This window comes from Ciconia boyciana, chromosome 1 (assembly GCF_034638445.1).
Source record: "Ciconia boyciana chromosome 1, ASM3463844v1, whole genome shotgun sequence".
NCBI lineage: Eukaryota > Metazoa > Chordata > Aves > Ciconiiformes > Ciconiidae > Ciconia > Ciconia boyciana.
Window position 1 is genome coordinate 16,420,658 of NC_132934.1, and position 21,792 is coordinate 16,442,449.

Consider the following 21,792-nt stretch of genomic DNA (forward strand, 5'->3'; position numbering starts at 1 on the left):
TCGCTACCATTACAACACTGCCTCCTTCAAATAATTTTCCCATAAATAACGTTACTACCCCTAATGACAAGTACTACTACTTGAAGACCAAGTGATTGAGGAAGGGTTTGTAAGCACTTGCAGCTACCAATTACAAGTAGTTCTTAGTCATCTCTTACAGACACCAAAAGTGAAAAAAGTGAGAAGTTACTCCAGGAAAAGTTGCAATTCAATTTAAAGAGCTCAAGCAGGTAAGCAGTGAAGGAAACTCAGCCACCTCAGTTACAGCCAAGGCAAAATGACCTATTGAGCAGAATTAATAATTTATTAAGAATTGTTGGAATTCTCGCTTTGCAGTATTACTCAGCTATTTTAATTGCAGGAAAAATTAACAAAAAACTAAAAGTAGAAATTAAATGCCAATGAAATTCAACTGCAGCCTAAAAACAGTATTTTATTTCATTTCCAAAAGTCCATGCCTTAAAAAAATTAATTGGTATATCACAGCTCCTAAAAATGAACATACTTAGGGAAGCACGTCTCTATGTTCATTATCATCCCATCTGTCTTTTACTCTGTTCATCTTTAAAATCTGAGCAATACATGAAAAGGTCAAATTGACAATGTAAAGCCAGAGAATACAGACTTCTTTCTAATGATCTTCCAGTTCTTCCTGTTGTGACCTTTGCAGTGCTGGGAGGAGTGAGAGGTTAAGATGTTAAAATTTTCTATAGAAGGTAATACTGACATAACACCTTGGCCAGGCTCTAGAAAAGCACATTTTAAGCCTTTAGAGGCAAGAATCCCAAAGCTAAACATTTAAATATGGTTAGGTTATAAGATCTACCTTCTGTCAGCCCATGTTTGGAATGCACAACTTCTTTTGGTAGAAGGACTTTCACAGGAAAGGAAAACAGCCATAAAGCACAGCCGTAAAGAGCCATAAACCTCATCATGTCCTCGAACCAGGTCAGACTTTTGTTTCTTAGAATAACAAGAAGTAAATTACAAGAAGCATTGCACTATAAAGGTTGAGAGAAAAAAAAAAAAAAAGAAACAGCAGCAATAAAATACTAGAAAGCAAAGAAACAAGATTTTTCAACACAGCTAAATAGCTTGCCAAAACACTTATTCCCTATAATAGTGTAATCAAAGCAACAGATGGCTAAGAGCTAATGGAACAGAAAGGCATCAGGAACTGTTGTAAAGAATTATCTCATGAAGCATCAAGCAATATTCCAAAGTTTACCAAGCCTTAGGCTATCAACGTGACAGCAATTTCAAAGAAAGTATCTGGCACCTCTGAGGACAGATCAGCTAGATCAACTAGCCCATAACAATTACAAATTTTATCCCACAATGCTGTATTTGAGTGTAGAAAGAGTATAAATTCAGAGTAGAAATCATACAAAATGATAAAAACTAACAGGCAGCAAGGAAATGGGGGCATCTGAGCCAAATCAAGCTTCTTAAAATGCTTACCTCACCTCTTACACAACTTGACCAATCTCAAAAGCCCTCATCAATAATGAACCAGTTGGCCAGTTAATCTGAACATGTGGCTTCTCTATTAAAAACACAGCTATCACTGAGAGTGGAGGGCAAGGTTGTAGCACTTCTCTTGTCTTTGTGCAATCTTGACTCGCACCTGCTGACTCAAGTCCCATTACTGAAGCACAAAAGTATAAGGACACAAAATCTCATTACTAATTCTGATCTTTGGACAGCAGCTTGTGAGCAAATGTTTTCTCCCACCTCACAATATCATTATGTACATGCTCACTCTGTTAACTGGTTGAACAAAGCCATTACAAAACAGAAATGTCAGGTTTTACTTTTAACTCAGTCTTAACAATTAAGAATAGGAATTAGCTACTGGAAGGTTATAATATTTTTTTTCTCTTCTTACAAAAAAATCCAATTTCAGACAAAATATTCTTTAAATGGTATGCTCCGAATTGTTTAAATATCTACCAAAAGCCATCTGGGTTTTCTTGTTCTCTTGCTAGTCTTTGCAACAAGATAATAATTACCTATGCAAGTGACAATATCTCATTTCTGGAATCTGTGCACATATTGTGAATGGCTCTGAAGTGCCCTCAAATATTTAAAAAGAATGAACTTTAAAAAGTTACTTTATTTTAAATTCTTTTCAGTTATTATTTTCATATTCAACTACAGACAGACCTCCATCAATGCCAGATTCACTGTTGGATCACATTTCAAAACATTTTTTTTCTTCTTAATACAAAGTTCAAATTCCTTGTATCACCCACCTACAGGAAACTTCAGGTCTGCAGATAATTTGGTGAAGAATCATAGAACCACAGAATAGTTGAGGTTGGCAGAGACCGCTGGAGGTCACGTAATCCACCTCCCTGCTCAAAGGAGGGTCTACCAGACCAGGCTGCTCAGGGCCTTGCACCGCAGAGACAGGCTAGTTCAAATGAGCCAAAGACATCCTTCTCCTGCTACATTTTCCCTTCCTAGTTCTGCTTACGGTTCCAGGAAAATGTAACAATGGACTCTTGCAGTCATTTTCATTGAGGTTCACTGAGGCCAGCTTGAAAGAGAGCAAGTGTCTGTACACACACCTAACAGCACTTCTTCAGTGTCGGCAGTGTTACCCACCCCCTGATAGTAGTACCAGTCTTCCAAGCCCTCTTGTAAATTTGTCCAGTGGGAAAAGCATGACAAGACCGACCTCTTTCTGCAACAGATGCTACATTTAAATAAATACATTTTATATTTCTATAGTTTTTTTAAAAATAAATGGGTAGCCTCTAAAAATAAATGGGCAAAGCTATATTATACAAAACTTTACTATGAAGAAAACATCTGAAGTCATCTAAAGAAAAAGAAATACTGTGCCTAGTTTTGCCTGCACCTAGCACATGCATTCGGGATTCAGTTCTGCTGAAAAAAGTCAGTCCCCACCCCTCACACCAGTTATCTGCCAGTAACACATTTTGAAACCTTCACACAAGTAGGAACTTATTGGGGCGATACCTGCAGAAGGAAAGAAGGGAGATAAAAGGGGAGAAGATTAAGCAGTTAAATACATAACTTTTTCCACACTGAGGACATTATTCATCACCTAGGAACTGCAGCATTTTGATGCAGGATTTCTCCTTTCTAATGCAACATACTGTTCAGTTCTGTATGCCATTTCAAGCTAACCCAAAGCTTTAAATCTTTTGTTACCATAAGAACATCTCCAAATGTAGGATAATGCAGAACTTCATGTGGCATTGAGCAGCAGATCAAGAACATGATGAAACACCCATTTTTCAGAGAAGATTAAGACAAAGAGCAGATTATTAACCTGAGAAAAAGGCAAAATGAATTATATTATCTTATTTAGATGAGTATCATGGCTAGTCGATCATATTTTTCACTCTGCTCTATGCAGATGTGGCTTATTAATGCTTTATATGTTTTTCTTGGATCACTTAATTGCATTATTTCAGAACCTGTTAACAATCACCAGTCAACAGTACAAACCACAAATAGAATTACAGTCTGGGGAAGGCATTTAACAATAACATACTATCTTATCTGGAGAGAAAGAACCTCAGTGTAGCCTTAGTTTTGAAGCGAGACAGATACATGAAAGTACCAATTAAAAAGCCGGGGACGGATTACACAGAGACCCAGCCAAAGCCAGGGTCAGTCTCTGCTCAATTGCATCCCTGGAATCCTAGCAGAATTTCATACATGCTGTTTACCTTTGAGTATTTAAACCAAATCAGAAATCATTTTAATCAATTTGGTATAAAACACTCGAATGGACAAGGACTTTGGAAGAAGACTACCTTATTTCAGTTTTGATTAAGCTAATTCTATAAAGACTAGACACATGTAATTGCAATGTCTGATAAAGAAAAACCTCTATGGTTCTCATTCTAATCTTACCTCAACTATTTTCAATGAGATCTAAATTTAGCCTGCCTTTCTTGATCTGTAGCAAGGCAAACACCACTTCCTTGTTCCACAGCTCCACCTTATCCATCTCCCATTCCATCCTCCAGCCCTTCTATAGTTATCTGTTGTTATCGTAACAGCTCCTTCCATTCACATCTTTCTCTTTGGAGCTACCTTCAACTCCTAAGCTTAGTTTCCAGTTTCCGTATTGACACATACTGTCCACAGTCTCCTCCATTCTCCCCCTACAGCATATTTTATTTACAAAGCCTTTCACAGCTGAGCTGTTCATAGCAGTGGCCCGTGCCTCTCTGCATGTAAATGGATGAATCAATTATCATATTCGCATTAATTATCTTAAAAGCATTAGAATCAGATACCTTCTTGCCCTTATAGGTACTAGCTAGTCTTAGTGCAGTTTCAGTCTTGTAGTGTGGTCAGAGCTGTCCAAGATATAATGGTTGACATGTTTCCTGTCCAGAGAAACCACCTAAACAGATGGGCAACCAGAACACAGTAGCAGACTATGCAGCAGCCTCTAATTTAAAATTATTTCTGTCTGCAAAGAAAGCTGAACTCAATGTTATTAAACATTCCTGTGTTTTCATGATGGATATTCTATGAGGAATAATTTTTTAGTGATCACAAATGACATTTCCTAATTGGTATGAAACCAAACTAAGTGTTTCGTACTTCAAAATAACTAGTCTCAATGGGAAGATCTAACACACAAGGAGGTTTCTGATAGCTTTCTAAGGTGTTCTGACTTTTTTTTTTCCCCTAACACACACAATGCATAGCTACTGATTCCTTAGAATTTATTTAATGTTCACAGTTTTTGGACCAGTAAAGCTATCTATATTCTTTGAAAAGCATTATCAAGCTCTAAGTTAATAGGTACTTAAAACATCCTCTACAATGGAAGATTAAGTTTTAACGTTTTGTTGGCAACTGGCCAAATAAATCAAGATGAACCTTCAAAGAAAAGGACAAGGAATGAATTTTAAAATTATCCAGCTGATTCTCATATAAAATTGTCACTAAACAGAATACAAAGATTTTGGCAAACAGCTAAGTGATGATTCATAGCAGAGTGAAGGGATATAAAACATTAATGACTTCTCAATTTTCACCTATTACTTTATCATAAAAGACAGTTATGTAAAAATATTGTTCAGATCAGATGTATTTTCAGGAATACCCATTTATAGAAACTATTATAAACCACTTTCTTGCACTATCATAAAAACAGGAGCAGAAATGATGGGATTAGCAGGGCTACAGAATAATAAATCCTTACAAATAAACACCGGAAAGTGCAGGCTATTTGTTGTGCTGCACTGAAAAGTGCCGTAAAGTACTTCCAAATACTCCATTATCCAGTCACAGATTTTCAGTCTAATTCTGCATTTATGAGTCACAAACACCTACAGGAAAAAAAAATGGAAGAAAAAACCCAGACATATAATCTGTCAATCTACTTTGATTAACCATTTACACAGGCTAGGAGCCGGGAAGAATTTTACTTTTACAAAAATACTGTGTCACAGTTGGACATCAATTGCATTAAGCTTCCTAAATTACCTCTATATAGGGCAAGTGCACAATGGCAAAGTGATACAAAGCTTTCCATATCACAGCTGAAAGCAAAGTCTGCACAATCCCATAATCTGTTTCTAATTCAGTATACATATTTTAATAAATGCACACAGACCCATCAAAATCTGAAAGATCAGAATCTCACAGGAGAAAAGAGACTATCACATGTCTATTATTTTCAAGGCTTTATAACTGAGGAGTAGAAAATTTAAGTCAAAATGTGAAAATAAAACCTCTGTTAATTTTAAAAGAAAGCCTCTATTTTCCTATGTTTACACAATATAAAAGATTAATCTACTACTTTAGAATGACTTCTCCACCAAGACGTTTTATTCTTTTTTTCTTAATGAACCTTTAAGAAAAGCAGTATTTTTTAAATTAAAAAAAAAAATCTCCTTTACGTATTCTCTATTTACTAGATATTGCTTTCCAATACTTCTAGTAGCAACGAACATGACCAACAAACATTACAAAGTATGCCCAGGAACTTAAGTGACTGCAGGGAGATGAAATATTTTGGTATATGAATTCACTGCACATTTTTGGAATATCCCCAGGTAGTGCCATTGGACACTGTATCTTAGTGATTAATCACTGGCATTCCAAACATTTATTTTAATTCAAAAACATTTCCGTTCATATATATATATAGATATAGCCACAGTATTATGCAGCAGCATAGTGCTGAAACAACTAGCAAGTTTTAAAAGGCACTGCAAATGTAACAGGAGACCAAAGTGAATCTATCAATCATAACATTACTAGCAGTACCACATTCATGTCATTTTTTATCTTCTGCATGCTTTACTAATAACAACAAAATGCATTTGATGGCGTTTTCTTTAGCAAGGGCACAGAAAACAAACATCAAGTGACTTAGGATCTAATACACATTCACATCATGCTTCACATTTTCCATCTGGAAAATATGGACAATCATCCACAACTGAAATGTATGCTAAAGGTATATTTATTCAAATATTGCTGTACGCACCACCAGTAACTTCTTTTCAGCTTTGTGAATAATTCCTTCAAAGAAGGGAAGCATCTGCCCATGTTTTCTTTAAAAAAAAAAAAAACAGTTGGAAACACTTACAAGCTAGATTTTATAGCAAATGTGTCTAATCAACCATACGGGACAATATTGCTAGCACAGCATTATAACAGATTAAATAATTTGGCAATTTTAGGTCCCAGATAGTAAGTACATTGCAAGGCTGAGGCCAGAAATGCATTTTCCCCCAGTGAAAAGTAAGAATGTGTATTTTCTCCCCAACAGCTCTCTATACACTTCCTTCCTCTCCAGCTCTGCCTCTAGAGGAGACACTGGAATCTGACAAATACTTTGACTTTTTAAACAGCTGAAGATTTGCTTTCATTTGAAGCTGTTGTCGTGACAGGTTTCCATAGTACTTCCCTGCAGCAGTCACTGCTTCTGCCTTCTCTATTTCTATTTTTAAAAATAACTTTGAGTAGCAAAAAAAGGGGAGATTAAAAAAAAAGAAAGGGAAAAAACCCCCACCCTAACTAAGTTGCCTCTGCATTACAGCCAGAGCAGCAGCAGAAAGGAAGCAATACTGAAAGACATTGTTTGCTGTCCCTTCCCCCTTTGCAGGTATAAGTCACTGGAGTATGGGCAAGCTTATTTTTAAAATCAGTTTCAACCACATGAATTCTTGGGTACAAAGTAATAGCAGCGCAGTTAATGAACAGTCTGTGAAACAGAAGTTCTTTCAATGGCTTAAGTCTACTTTTAAGTTACAGGGAGAAAAAACAATCCATTTTCTAGAGTTCAGACTCGGCAGTTTAAGGTGTGATTTTCAGCAAGTCATTGAGGCTTAAATTCACAAAATGAGCCGAACCCAGAACTTCCCATATATTCTGTCCGCACTGGACTACAGTTATTCTTCCCTTTGACCCAGGAATATCACATCCCTTGGGTCTATACCATCTTTATTAAGTAGATCCAACCTCTAAGCACAAAGGAGTTGTCTCGCCTGCATGAGTAAATGATAAGCTTGTAAAAGATCATCTAGTGACGCGCCTCAGTGCCAAGCCCTTTGGCAGCAGCGTGTGACCGCCCCAGCCCTGCCTGGTGCTCGAGGGCAGGTCACCCCTCCCAGCTGAGACACAGGGCAAAGCCCTTCAGGCTTAGGGTGACCCTGGCCTTCGTGCCCACTTCCTGAAGAAGTGCTTTAACACCTCTTCACCAGCACCTTCACTTTTTCATCACTTGTGTAGTTAAACAAGCAGTCACCCATGCCTAAAAGGAAGCCCCAGGTACTTATGCTCAGGAAAGGTAGCGGCTGGTGAATTCCAGCAAAACCACCCCTAGAAGAGCCACAAACTTGTGCCAAGGTTCAGTTTTTATATACTGACATTCTCTGCTGCAAATCTCATTCTTAGGTGCTTAATTCACTGAGTGCAGAATCTAGATGACTAAAATGGCATTGCGAACCCCACTCCTGTAGCCTCACACCATGCTCCCACTGCCACAACCCTTACTGTGCGTGGCAAGACCTAGGAGCATTATAAATCTAGTCCATGATCTCTCTCTCTCTGGCCTCTGTTCTTCACCTGCAAACCACAGATGATGGTACTTCACCCTCTGTCACAAAGGTGCTGTAGGGATAACAGACACAGGAACTGCAAGGAATTCTGGTAATGCGGATTATAGAGTTATTTAATGTAGAGGGACAGATCAAACTCAGGTAAACTTTTACTGAAAATACCAACCCTCCAGCTCACAACAGAAAATCTCGAATACCACAAAATAGCAATGGCATTTTTGCTATACACACCTGGAAACAATGTACAGTAAATATGAGACTTGGCACAGGGAATTTCTGGAAGATGCATAAAGGTTTCTCAGTCTTGGTAGTTGCTTTCCTTCTGCTTGAAACTTGGGTAACATACATGATCAAAAGAGATGTTTATTGATTTATCATGAGTACAAAGAACTAATCTGATGAAATGTTGCGACTTAGTTCTACCTCTGAACGAACTGATCCATTAAAATACATGCACACATTTGTAACAGCTTGCACAAGGACTAAACAATACATGACAGCTGAACGTGTCAGCTAAAAATTATATTTTTCTCGTTATATACCAGTAAATAAAGCCACATGGACTGACAAAAAGTAAAGATGTTAAAAGATACATACAACTATGCACAATGTCTTTTTAGACACTAGATGAGTTAATAAGACTTCATTTGATGTTAGATACTCACTTTTAGAGAAAATGAAATTAATATTTTATCTTTTACATGATACATACATAACTTAGTACCTCTACCAAGACAAATGTAAAAAAGTAGTCTTAGTTTTCCTGTCAGCCAGACATCCTGAATAGAGATCAAAATGTCATTTAAATCATGGACTGTTGCCACAATGTCTGATGACTGAAATCCACTGAATTTTTTTTTTTTTTTAACAGAAATCTAGAGGAATGCCCAGAAACAGATCTTCAGTATGCAATACTGTCCTTTATCTGTGTTCAAGTGGATCACTGGTATGTCATACACATTTTTAATAATGCCGTCACACGCTAAAGAAGTTAAGATCAAAAACGTATAATTCTAGTTTCAGCAGAATGACGCTATTGCCAGTGGAGAAAAGGTACAGCTGATAGAAGGGAGAGAACCAGGGAACTGACAACTGAAGGAAATTGTCTACTGTCCCCTTCAGCTTATTAATGTAGTATGATGCTGTGTGACTGCAAGTGTTAAGTTCTGCAGTGCACAGACATTTTTATGTACAAATTTACATTGTGCCTTACCGCCTAAGTTCTGCAGCTCCACCCAGCCTATGGAAGTACTGTGTCCATCCTCACTGATTTCCAGTATTACTCATATTTTCAGTAAACAATCCCCGACACAGAAATTGAAAACCTATTAGGTTATATGTGTTAACTACCTTACACAAAAATGATCTACCCATAATGTGCATTTAAATTCCTAAGATGTGAGCTATAGTCTACCCTTTCTTTACATGACTCTATTATCTCTACATCTGCATGCAAGCTTTTCAACAGAATCTTATATTAAGCGAGTGAGTGGGTGTGGTGAGCACAGCACAAATATTTTGAGATAAATTCCTTACTGGATCCCTTCAAATTATTTGTACTGTCTAAGAACAACATCACCCCTCAAAAGGCCAACGGAGTTTCTCTTTGATTATTCCTAACAATGTCCACAGAGCATTCCTTAGACATGCACAGAGTCCCAGCAAACCACAAACATATGCACTCTATTTCAACCTCATGCTCTAATTTAAAAGCTTTAGTAAATACCAACTGATAGTTTAAACATACAGATTTACATATGTTTCTGAAGGACTAGCATTACTGAAATATATACTTTTACTTGGGAAAATAAATTATTCAAGTTTGGATCTCTACAGCACTCGTCAATGGAGTGTCCTTTTCTCAGACACCATTCTCTGTGTCCAAAAGCATAAATTCTTCCCTGCTCTACATAACAAACAGTCTACATAATGACCATTTCATCAGTCTGACCAGCAATTATTTTAACATTTTTGTTTTCTTAATTTAAAACCTGATGTTTTTTCTTCAGCAAATTTTCATTTATGAGTTCTTTTTAAAATTTTCTTCATCTTCCATCCTACACAAATGTTATCTTGTTTTCTCTTGTGGTTTGCTTATCACAGCCAGGCACTGATGACCCTGCAGGTAAGAGGGTTCCAGGTAACGGTTAACTAAAAAAGTCATCATTCAGATTTTTAGCATTCTGACAAACCACAATGATTCCCTCTTTTTTTTCCACCTTCAAAGCATGCTGCTGGCCTATGTACATGAGAAAGCAAACTTCTGGTACTGAGCGTCCTTGCACCCATGTCAGGTAGTGTGCCAGCAGATTCACAAACTTATCAGTGTGTGAAACACAGTATTGAATTGTCGATAAGGTGATTTACTTTGTTTACAGTAGTAAGTATTTTCCATTAGTGCAACTTCAAATCCAATAAAAATGTGAGTGTCATGTTGACCGTAAGTTATAAAGCAACTGCAGAGGTGCCCAGCCTTTCTGGCTGGGTGGGCCACTTGCCTTTGTGCAGGAGAGGACCATAGGCCATGTTCCCTACTCCATGAGAAGACTACAGCACACATGCTAGTCGCGTTGTGTGTCAGAGACATGACACTTGCTGGAGAGGAGGCACTCACGTACATTCATGTGAGCTATCTCGTATGTGTGCATCCACTGCGATTAGGGTGCTGGACGATCTGTTCAGGTGTCAGTTCCAGGTCACCATGTCATCTGACTTTTCCAAGAAGCTACTAAATTTACCACATGGATTGGAAAGATCTTAAAAAGTAGTTCAAGTTTACTCTCCTTCTCTAAAACATCTGTATCTACAGCTAAAAATACAAACATCTAGCAGAAGTTTACCCAAACTGTTATTCGAAAGTCTAGTTTTCATTGCTCCCCACCTGACTTTCTTTCAGGTTAGTCCACATCCTTCTCAAGGAGTTGAATTCACTACTGGAACCCACAGGGCTAAGCAGAGCACAAGGGTTGCTCCACATGAGTAGAGCACCAGGATAACTCCATGTTTAACAACCTATACTTTTGTTTACACCTCCCAGTACAATATTTTCCTCCTTTGTATCTGTTTGACATGGCTGACATTCAGCCTCTAATCCACTATAACCTCAAAATCCCCTTCTGCAGGTCTACTATCCACATAGCTGTTTCTACTATGTACTCATGCTTTTCTTTTTCCTTTTTCTTCATGCATTACCTTACACTTGTTCCTTTTCAACAGCATCCTATTTTTTCAAATCAGTTCCTCAAGATCATTCTGAATTCTAACTCTGTCCTTACAAGACCTCTTAATCCTTCTTAGACAGGTGCAGTCTGTAAATTTAATAAGTATATTCTGTATCCCATCATCCAGATCATTAATGCAAGCAGTGAATAGTGCTAGCCCGGGGGCAAATCCCTGCAGAAACTCACTTGATACATTATTCCATTTTAGAAGTGAATCAACACTGTGTATGGCTTTCCAAACTGTTCTGCATTGATCTTGTAGCAGTTGCATCTAGATTGTCCTTCCTCAGTTTGAATTTGAAAATGCCACAGGTAAAAAGTATTACAGGCAAAATATCAGACCCCACCTTTTACATCTCCGTCCACTAAACTGATCACCCTTCAACAGAAGGAAACTGAGCTGGTTTGACAGGACTCATTCTTGAGAAATCTGTGCTGATGATGAAGTTGACTCAGCACACGTACTGTTATCAGGCATGTCTGGGACACCAAGAAAGTGTGTGTGAGCGTGTGTGTGTGTCTGTGTTCACACATGCAACATGATAAAAAAGCCTGTGCATAGTGATGTGTCAGGGAAGCACTAGAGACCATCATGGAAGACGCTAGCCATGAGGAAGCAGCTATCATCGTCACACGTCCCAGCATGCAGTGAGTTCTCAGAAGCAGATATCACATTGGGTCAATTGTCCTGAGGGGCTACACGTGGCCTGCAGACCAAAGGTTCATTGCCACAACAGTACATCATCCTTGGCACACACATCAGCTGTTTAAAATCCATAACCTAAAGAACTACATTGAGGTGGAATATTCTGTGGCAGGAGAACACTCTCTTCTGATCACCTCCTGGAATTGTCAGAGAACTATTTCTCTTTTCCAGAAGATAATAAGTTACATATCTTCTTCGAGCATCCAGTCCCTTCTTTGAAAGTCAAACTAGATACCTTCCAAAATTTGCCCTTTTAAAGATTAAAGGTAGTAGCTGAAAAGTTCTAGAAACAAAGGTCAAATCTTTGAACTATCAGACCCTAGTCTTTTTCTTGTACTACATATTCCTGTGACACGTTACCATTTTTAAGTGGTATCTAATGTATTTTAACAAAGCTGTTAGAAGGAAAATTAAAATTCAGTCAATACATTTAGGAGGCCAAGAGAATTGTTACCTCAGAAAGGCATTTCATTTCAGAAACATAAAATATTAACATAGCAACATGACTGGGAATGTTGAGAAGTATTTAAAAGACCTATTACCCTCCAAGATGTGTTCCAAAAGCACTAATTCTTGATTATCCTAATATCTAATTGCTGACATTCCCCAGCAACATGACTGTTTAGTGGTAAAGGAACACTCCACTATCTGTTTCATCAACATGTTTAGTTTCAGACTTCTGTCACCCATCACCTAATACCCCATATTGCTGCTAATCATTGCAATAACCCCCAGTTTTCAGTCTTTCAATCTTTGACTGCTTTAATTGATCTTGATTATTCTGAGGAAGATGATTTGTACAGCGATAAGGAGGAAGAATGCAAGAATGCCCACAGTAATAAGTGAAAATTGGGCAACCAATCTTGTGTAGGAAGCAGCTGAGCTCGCTCTTTCAGAGTGACAGTCTGGTCAGAAAAGTCAGCTGCTGCTAAGCCAGTACCTCCTCCAGCTGACGATCCTGAAAACCCTGCCATTGCATGCCCATCCTCCACAACACAGGTCTTGTCTCTATGTATTTGAAGTACCCACACACATCTGCACCCTGTTACATTGACTACAGCAAGGAAAATTGCGTTGCTACCTGTCAAAACACTAGCATTGCATTTTTCAGAAGTACATCTTCAATGGATAGTGGGTATGCCTATATTACAACGAGCTTCCATTACTGATGGCAAGGAACAAAAGACAAACATTTTCTGCCTTAAAAAACCCAACAACCTAACAGGTAAATTAATTGATAGGTTAGTTAATCCTTTTTTCTTTTTTTTGTTTTTAATTCTTTAAATCAAATTGCATCTCCTCCACAAAAATGTCCTGTAGCTCTTGGAGATTATATGCACAGTTGCAGGAATTCTTGAATCATATATGCCATACTCCCCTTCCACCTCAAAATCTGTAGTAACTTACAATTCACAGTCTTTCTTAAACAAAACTGCTTTATAGTGACATATGTTTTCACTAATAAGAGTGGAGACAACCTTCATCTGAAGGACACATGGTGGAAGTCATATGATTACATCGCAAAGTCGGAGCAGGAAGGCATACACATGGTACAATATTCAATGTTAATTTGGTGTGAAGACTGCAGATCTCTTCACATCAGCTATATGGTGTGCCAGAGTTTATTACTTCCAGATAATTTATTTTAGTAATTCCTCATAATGTCCATACCTGGCTCTGGATATAGCATAGGAATCTGAACAGATTTTTGCTCTCCACTAGTCTTTTAAAAAAATTTTGTCTAAACATTTTCTAATAAAGCTATACAGCATTTAAAAATACAGTTAAAACAAAACACCCTGTACAATATAGTATTTAAATGTCTTTAAATTCAATAGAATTTGTCTTCCACAGATATAAACTAGTTCCTATCAAACTCAATTACAGCTGATGTCAAGAAACTTCCTCCTCTGCTAAAATGCAAAAAGAAAAAAGGGCAAAACAAAGAAAAAATAAATGTAATTTATGTACTAATTCTGATGACACGTTGCTGCTTGTTATGAGGCTGGATTAAGACAAACTAGTTCCTATCAAACTCAATTACAGCTGATGTCAAGAAACTTCCTCCTCTGGTAAAATGCAAAATGAAAAACATACATTTCCCAGAAGTTTGGGGGGTTTTGCTCTCTCTTCTCTACACAGCAAGTGCCTCAAACACTTTGTCTTCCCGAGTTATTTAGAGAAAGGAAACCCAGGGCATATACATGACCATTTGTTTCTGTGCCTCTGATAGCTTATCCCGATTCAGATGAATCAGAAATAAGCTAAAAATATTGGTTATCATGGAAAAAAAATACATAATACAGTCTTTCATGTTTTAGCATTTCAGAGTAAGAGCCTGAAATAGTATTCCACCCACACTCAAAAAATTGAAGATATGCAAAAATTCCCATGTGCAACTTTATTATCTATTATTGAAGTGGGAAAATGACAACATTGGCAAAATTTTGCCATTTTTGGTAATAAAGTAGGAAAGCAAATGAATTGGCTTCAGTCCTAAATCTTCTAGTGAACAGCTGGGAAGGAGGAGGCAAACAGCAGCATCCCAAAAGACAAACTGAGAAAGATGAGCCACGGATTGAGAAAAGGTAAAAAGAGTGCCCAACTCCCTTTGGCTTGATACAAAAAGGGCAAAACAAAGAAAAAACAAATGTAATTTATGTACTAATTCTGATGACACATTGCTGCTTGTTATGAGGCTGGATTAAGACAAATAACATAAAGCCTTACCACAAAATTAAATAACTTTTATTTATGTGCTTTAATCCTTGGAAATCAAAACTGGCCTTTTTTCCACTGAAAAGCCTACCATATCCATTCACTGTAACCATAGATTATATTCAACTATATGTTCAGATATTTTTGACACCTTCCTTGTCTTCTCTCTCCTCTAGTTTATTTTTACTAATACTTAACTAACCAGACAAAACAACTTCTAATTATTCCAGAGAAAATTAAAGGTAAGTGAAAATACGAGATTACTTTTTAAACTCTTTAGTCTTTCTTTACTTACCAAGGAACATTTCTTCAAAAGGTAATAGATTCTAAAGAGAGTGCACTATGAAATACTTCTGAGGCCATGTAAAACACATGTTTCCTGAGAAAGTCTACAGCAGTAGTGAATAACAGTTGGGAAGGACCAAAATGTGAAAGACAGTAATATGGTTTTAGTGGATCTTTTTAGCCTTCATGTGTGTATATTTGTGAAACTATGCATTCCATAAATCTTCTCTTGCAGCTTTTGAGAAAAAAAGCAGCTCTGCTTTGCTTTCTACATCCTCATACCACGTGCAGGTCTGTGGCAGAGCAGTAATTAAATCAGTTTTCAAACTTAAGATCCTCTGCCTACAGCAGATCAGAAACAATATTCTCCAATGCATAACTCGCTTCACAGATTCTTACCAAACATCAGATAGACGCCAAGGGAAAAGGATCAGGTACCTCTTCCTCTTCAGGCCATAGAGAATGCTCTAATGGCTGGCAGACTATTCCCTTGACAGGAATATTTCTCAAAGATCAGTAGCGTTAATTTTTGCAGGATTTCACCTTACTCTTCCTCCAGACTGCTTGCAAGGGCATATTTCACCCTGCCAGTTCCCTGACATACATATTATCTGGATCGTGGCACATCTCTTGAGGATAAAATGCTCTAGCTGAAATAAAGTCAAGTTGCAGAGGTCAGATAAAGTGATTTAACGGTCTCTCCTGACTTGGATCTATTTCACTGTCATATAATAAACTGATCCATTTGAATTGTTCTATTAGTATTGATTATTGGAAGTTAAGTGCAAATCAAACAATTTTGGTCAGGAACAAATAATCTCAAAGATGACCTAAGAGTACTTCTCTAAAGTTGGATCTAACCAAATAATAAGCATATAGTAGTCAGAGTATTTTCAAGTGGTCTCACACTATTATTTTTTGGAAGAATTGAAGAGGGGAATCTTTACACAAAAATCATCAGTGGTTGAACCTACTCAAAACAGCCCATTTAACAGCACGGTTAACCACAGCCCATTAAAAGGTTTGCTACTGAACAGTGCTTTTGCACAGTTAGCTCTTCGGGTTTTTGGGGGGTGGAATTATGTGGGATATTCACAAACGTCTAACAATTACAAGAAATAATAAACATTTGATTAGGAGTTCTGACTCCAGCATCAGTTGGTCTAGTATCAGACCGAGACAAGTTCTGAGTATATTTAAAACACAAGAGGTTTACTGAAAAGCAGTTATCGACAATTATTTAACACCAAAACTCAGTCTAAAGCATGGATAGACTCAGTCAACAGGCTGTGAGAGGGTCAAGACAGGGAGGACTGCTCTACAAGCCATACAAAACATACAAAATAAATGAACTGTAGAAACATGTCAGCTTTTTACCACCCCACAGCAAGCTGTCTTGTCACATCTCATTCTATGCAGAAACACATAGGTAGCTTTAAGCCAAAGAAGTAACTATATACAGTTTAACTTTTCAAGTTGTAAGAAGATTAATAAGCAGATAAAGGCTTCTTAGTTACACAAACACTACACCCTCTGACCTCTAGCTTACAGAAGTCAGTAACACACTGTAATCATGCTATCATCCGTAATCACCCATAGCTTCCCAGCCATCCAGGTACACTTCTGATCCTCTTGATAGACTTTAGATCCAGATCTTGATTTACAAATGGGTATCTCTCCTACAGGCCTTCTATCTATTGACTAAGCCTGGAGAAAAAAAATTACGACATCCTTCACATACTCAGGACAGCCACAGAAGCAGTGGCTTTGTTGTTTGCAATAAAATGATAAGATGTTAGTTTGTTCCTCATGGACAGTTGTCACTTCAGAAGGCTTTAGGTATTTTGCTCATTCTTTACCCATCTGATCCTTAGTATCCTTCCAGACATTGATGATCATATTAAAGTTCTAGAGTATCAGCTCATTTATCATCAATCTGAACAAAAATTCACTGATTACAGTAATTTAGGCTTATTTTATTTTCTGAATTAAATCCTGGTTCATGAGCCTATTCCCTGGAGAGGGATCTGTTAGCAAAATATACTAAGTAGTTGGCCTTTGTGTTCATCCCTGTAATTTAAAAAGGAGTGTCACAGAAACATAAAAAAAAAGTTTTATTTTGAGAAGATGAAGTGCACAATCTGCACTATATTCCAAAAATGTACCATTCTAGAATGACAGACTACAATTTCTCATTTTTTTGGCAAACTTAAGACAAACTATGGCAAGGATTCCTATGATCTGATCTCAGCCAAAAAAAAAAAAAAAAAAAAAAAATCCTCCACTTGCCTTACTGACTTGTCCTGTTTCTCCAGGGAGATGATGAATCCTTGTTCACTCTCCTTGTTTGCTGACAGAGCACATAAGGCAGCATTGAAGAAATTACGGTTTCTTACTGATCATTTGAACTTTGCTTGTTGAGTCATTACCTCAGGGAAAATGCTTGTGTCTGTCTACATACAAAAATCTCAAGGACAATAAAATATTCTTTAACCTTCTAAGGGATCAAAGGATGATTTGATAATGTAAGAATAAATCCTAAAATACATTGGCCTCTTCTCCAGGCTTAAGTGTTGCATGGTCCTATGCACCCATTCCAAATGGCCAATGAGAACTGAAGGAGTAACTCTAATCCTGACCTAGTATGGTAAACTATACTATATAAGGTATCATCTTTCACCCTGCAGTGATGATAATGACGGAACAATTCTTGTACTGAAGGATGTTGGTTTGGCTCAAGCATCAGTAAACTGCTGAATTTCATCAGTAGGCGTTAAGATGACTGTCCAAGGAGATGTAATTTAAACATGGATTTATACCCCACAACATGGCATGTTTTTCATTAAGGAAAACTGAAACCAGCATTTTCAATGCTCAGCCTTGTTTCTACTATATGTTTTAAGTCTTAACATTGCATTTAAAAGGGCTCAAGAGGGTACAAAAACCAGCTGGACCTCAAGCCAAAAAACCCTATAATTTGCATTTGTTCAGAGTCAGATCCATTCTCTTGTATGGCTACAGACAAAAGGAATACCTATTTTCCTACACTTCATTCAATGTCAGATAGCCTATCCTAACAAAAACAGTCATCAAACTGTATGTTTAGCATCCAGATTCTTAACTCTTGCAGAAATTTCTGGCTTCACAGCTCCAAATGGCTGGGTTCAAGCTAACTGAACCCTAGGTTGGCCCTACACACATTTTCTCAGAATTCCTCACAACACCTTTGAAATTTGTAGAATTGTTCTGACACCTAATATGATATCTCTTTTACAAAAACTCTACATCAGAGACGTCATATAACTTTCTTGGGGAATAAATACTTGTTTGGGTCATCTGCAAGACAGAGGGCATAATTACGTTCAGGTGTTGTTCGCCTGCTTTTTCAAGCAAAAAAAGAGAGGCAAAAGATTTTGTAATAAAAGGGCATGACCTTTTCAGGGTCTTGTATCAATATAAGCTCAAATAGGCAGGATCAGGTTCCAATGGATTCCTAAAAGGGAAACGTTTGGGCTAATAATAGCTATTTCCTGTGACAATGTCATTTGGATAAACCGTGTGACATCTCTTATGTACAAGCACACAGCTGAGGTTAACTTGCCGCAGTCAGCAACTGAGGATTAATTTTATATATATGCATAAGTTAAAGTGTCTTTTAATGCTTATTTTTCATTATAACCAATTTGGTCAGAAGATACCTGTTTGAGAACTCAAGATTTCTCTGTTTATCTGGGCCTACTATGACTATTATTTATGAAAGGGAACCTACTGAACTAAGTACTTGGGTAACTGCTATTAAATTCCTAACCGTGCAGAATATAACAAAATTACTGCATTACTCAGTTAAGCTGTAATCTCTGCGCACTTACACTATAACCACAAGTCATCTTTCACTGACCTCTTGATGCCGTGTATGCCAGCCAAGTCTTGGCATTATGGACATATTAAAGCATGACAAAGAGTTTTATTTTTAAAACAATGTCATTGTTAAAATATTGTCATCTTACTTAATAAATAGTATAAGAAGCTAGTAAAGCAAAAGTAATTCACCTCCTGATAAAAATCCATTATTTTCCTCCAACCTAGCAAGCTGTCATATAAACACGCCTTCACATCGTTGTAAAGATCATCAATGCCTGTGAAACAGGTAGTAAGCATTGAAATGCTGTTGAAGATCTCCTTGAAAAAAAGTAAATTACAGAATATACAAGAATACTTCCATGTGAACACCTTACCACAATAACACCATTTGGATTTTTCAGTACTTCACTGTTTTCAAGAGACAAAACACATGTTGGCATGTCCTTGTTCCTAAATGCAGGCATACGTAGCCTAATATTCTTATGAGCAAAGAAGTTACTAGTGGTTAACAATTTTTCTTCTAAAGTTTATTACAAAAATAATGGTAATGCAATTTTTGTTATTCTCTTTTTGCATTTTTTGAGTTCTCTAGCATTACTGAGAAAGCAGAGCAATAGCACATGAGTATTATGACCAAGTGTACTTTATTTTTAAAGCTAACTGTACAAATAATTAACCAAAGCTCCTCATGACACAAAAGTATTGTTCAAGCCTCTACAACACACCAGTGATTTTACATTAACTTGAGTGTGAACTAATGTTGAAAACTAAAAGGAACAAAGTTCTGTAAAATTTTCTTGAGAGACAGATCCCTGTACCTTTTCTGAGATACAGACACCTCTTCAGAGATTTGTCCGATTTTAAATGGAATTACTGTCCATAAATGACACATATTAAAATTCTTGAAATTTACATTTTAAATGTCACTGTTTCAGAGATGTCCTGTATTAGCATTTTCATAGGTACTAATCTTAATATTTAACAAATCAATTTTCTTACTGTTAAGTTGTGACTTTTGTAAGAAACACATCACAGAAGTTGCTTACTGTTCTGTTGCAACCTTCTGTTGGACAACCATTGTATGACCTGGCTAGAAAACTGGAAGTCTAAAGGATTCTACTTTCTCTTCTCTGTATCAGTCACTGTTTTACATGCTTATATATATTTTGTTTGCCCAACTTATTTGCCTTATAAACTAAATAACCTCAATATTTTCAATTTTTATTCTTCTGACAGTTTTTTTTTGTATTCCTAAACTTTCTTGTGCTCTTTCCTGAAATTCTTCTAAATCCTATTACTGAGACAGAGTGAGTACAGTTTAGAGTATTCTGAATTTGGCCACATTCCCAATTTACATAATTATATGAATATCTTCTACATCCCTTTATTTTGATTTTTTGAAAAGTAGATGTATTTTCCCCAACTACTTTTTCAATAAGTGAAAAGAAGAAAGAAGAAAGAAAGAAGAAAGAAAGAAGAAAGAAAGAAGAAAGAAAGAAGAAAGAAAGAAGAAAGAAAGAAGAAAGAAAGAAGAAAGAAGAAGAAAGAAAAAAGGAAAGCAGCTTCTCAGCACCATCTTTAATGTTTTTAATTGTTCCCTCAACTGGTAGGACCAGTAATCGTTGGGTTTGTGTTAGCTCTGTGCTTATGAAAACCTTCAGGAATGTATTGCTGCTTATTGTACCTTTAGATAATCGCTGGTAAAAAACTTTAACCTTCATTATTTCTAGCACATTTCTCCCTGTAACATGCACAAATTATGTAGGCATAGACATACTATCTAAAAATACAAAGTTTCAATTAGCAGGAAATCAGTTTTCTAAAATAGTTTAACAGAGTCACAGCTATAAGTAGAGATAAATTTTGCTGTCATGAGCTCAAGAAATGGAGCGTTTTGGTGCAAAGATTTCAAAGTCAAAGATTCAAACTCCTCTGACAAAAAAGAAACTGAAACCCCAAGGAAAACTTTACCAGTTGCCTACCCCCCTTTTTGTAGGGACTATGGACCAGGACCCATTCACAAATTTTGACCTGTGTGATTAGACAGAAAAAGCAGAAAAAGAAGTAAATGTGACTTCAACAATTCAGGGCGCAAATCACCTGATAAGACGATGAGAATTGTCACACAGCAACTGCCCACCCAATCCATTAACCAGCCTTCAAAGTGGTGACTTCCAGAAAACAAAAACAGAAAAGCTATAATGAGTCATGGCTACATCCCACGAGGTAATATGAAACTCTTTTAGAATGCACACACTTCCACATCCAACTTAACAGCTGGTCAGAAACTGTATTCAATTATGTGAATTTTTAAAAAAAGTTTCAGAGTAGATGATGTTAGTTCCATTTTATCATCCCATTTGGCTGTCAGAGAGCCAACTATAGTATCCCACAAAAATGTCTGTTCCCACTTCTTAACTGGATGTGCCCAGCTATGTACAGAAGTAAAAGACTAGAATGAGCAGAATAATATGCTTACTAGCTAGCAAGTGATCCAGGCTTTTCAGAAACACTTTAATTTATTACAGAAGAATTCTGCTATACATTTACAGCTGATGTGTAACCCACCTTAGAAAATGTACTTCGGCTTCAGCATTGTCAAAAATTTTTTTTTCTTTAATCCATCTGATTTACAGGAGCTGTATATACATAAGTATTAATTCTGATCTTAAAATAACTGTCAGCAGCGGGGGATGAAGAAGGAGAAGAGAGCTCACTGATTCATTGCAAAATATATTAAGGAGTACTATTGTTCTCCATGAATGATATAGGTTGTAAATGTTTTCATTATCCAAGTTGTAGTACTTCAAGAGCACATTTTACATTTAGTGATTGCAAGTTTATTAATTACAGTATGCTCCACTACTTAGGTCCAGAAAGTACCTTAATGACCAACCTACTTGAGAAAATTCCCAGAAACTTGAGTTGA

General features: G+C 36.9%; 1 protein-coding gene across 3 annotated transcripts in view; it reads right to left on the bottom strand.

Moving 5' to 3' along the window:
• Window positions 1-21,792, bottom strand: part of COG5 (component of oligomeric golgi complex 5) — a 192,517-nt gene that overhangs the window by 73,449 nt on the left and 97,276 nt on the right. For 2 of the 3 annotated variants that reach the window (XM_072859622.1, XM_072859628.1), the window contains exons 8-9: window positions 8,304-8,404; window positions 6,497-6,563 (exon numbers count right to left, since the gene is read on the bottom strand). The exons of the other annotated variant lie outside the window; for it this stretch is intronic. In XM_072859622.1, coding sequence (XP_072715723.1) covers window positions 6,497-6,563; window positions 8,304-8,404 — 168 coding nt within the window. The remainder of the gene's footprint in view (window positions 1-6,496; window positions 6,564-8,303; window positions 8,405-21,792) is intronic. 3 annotated transcript variants of the gene reach the window in all.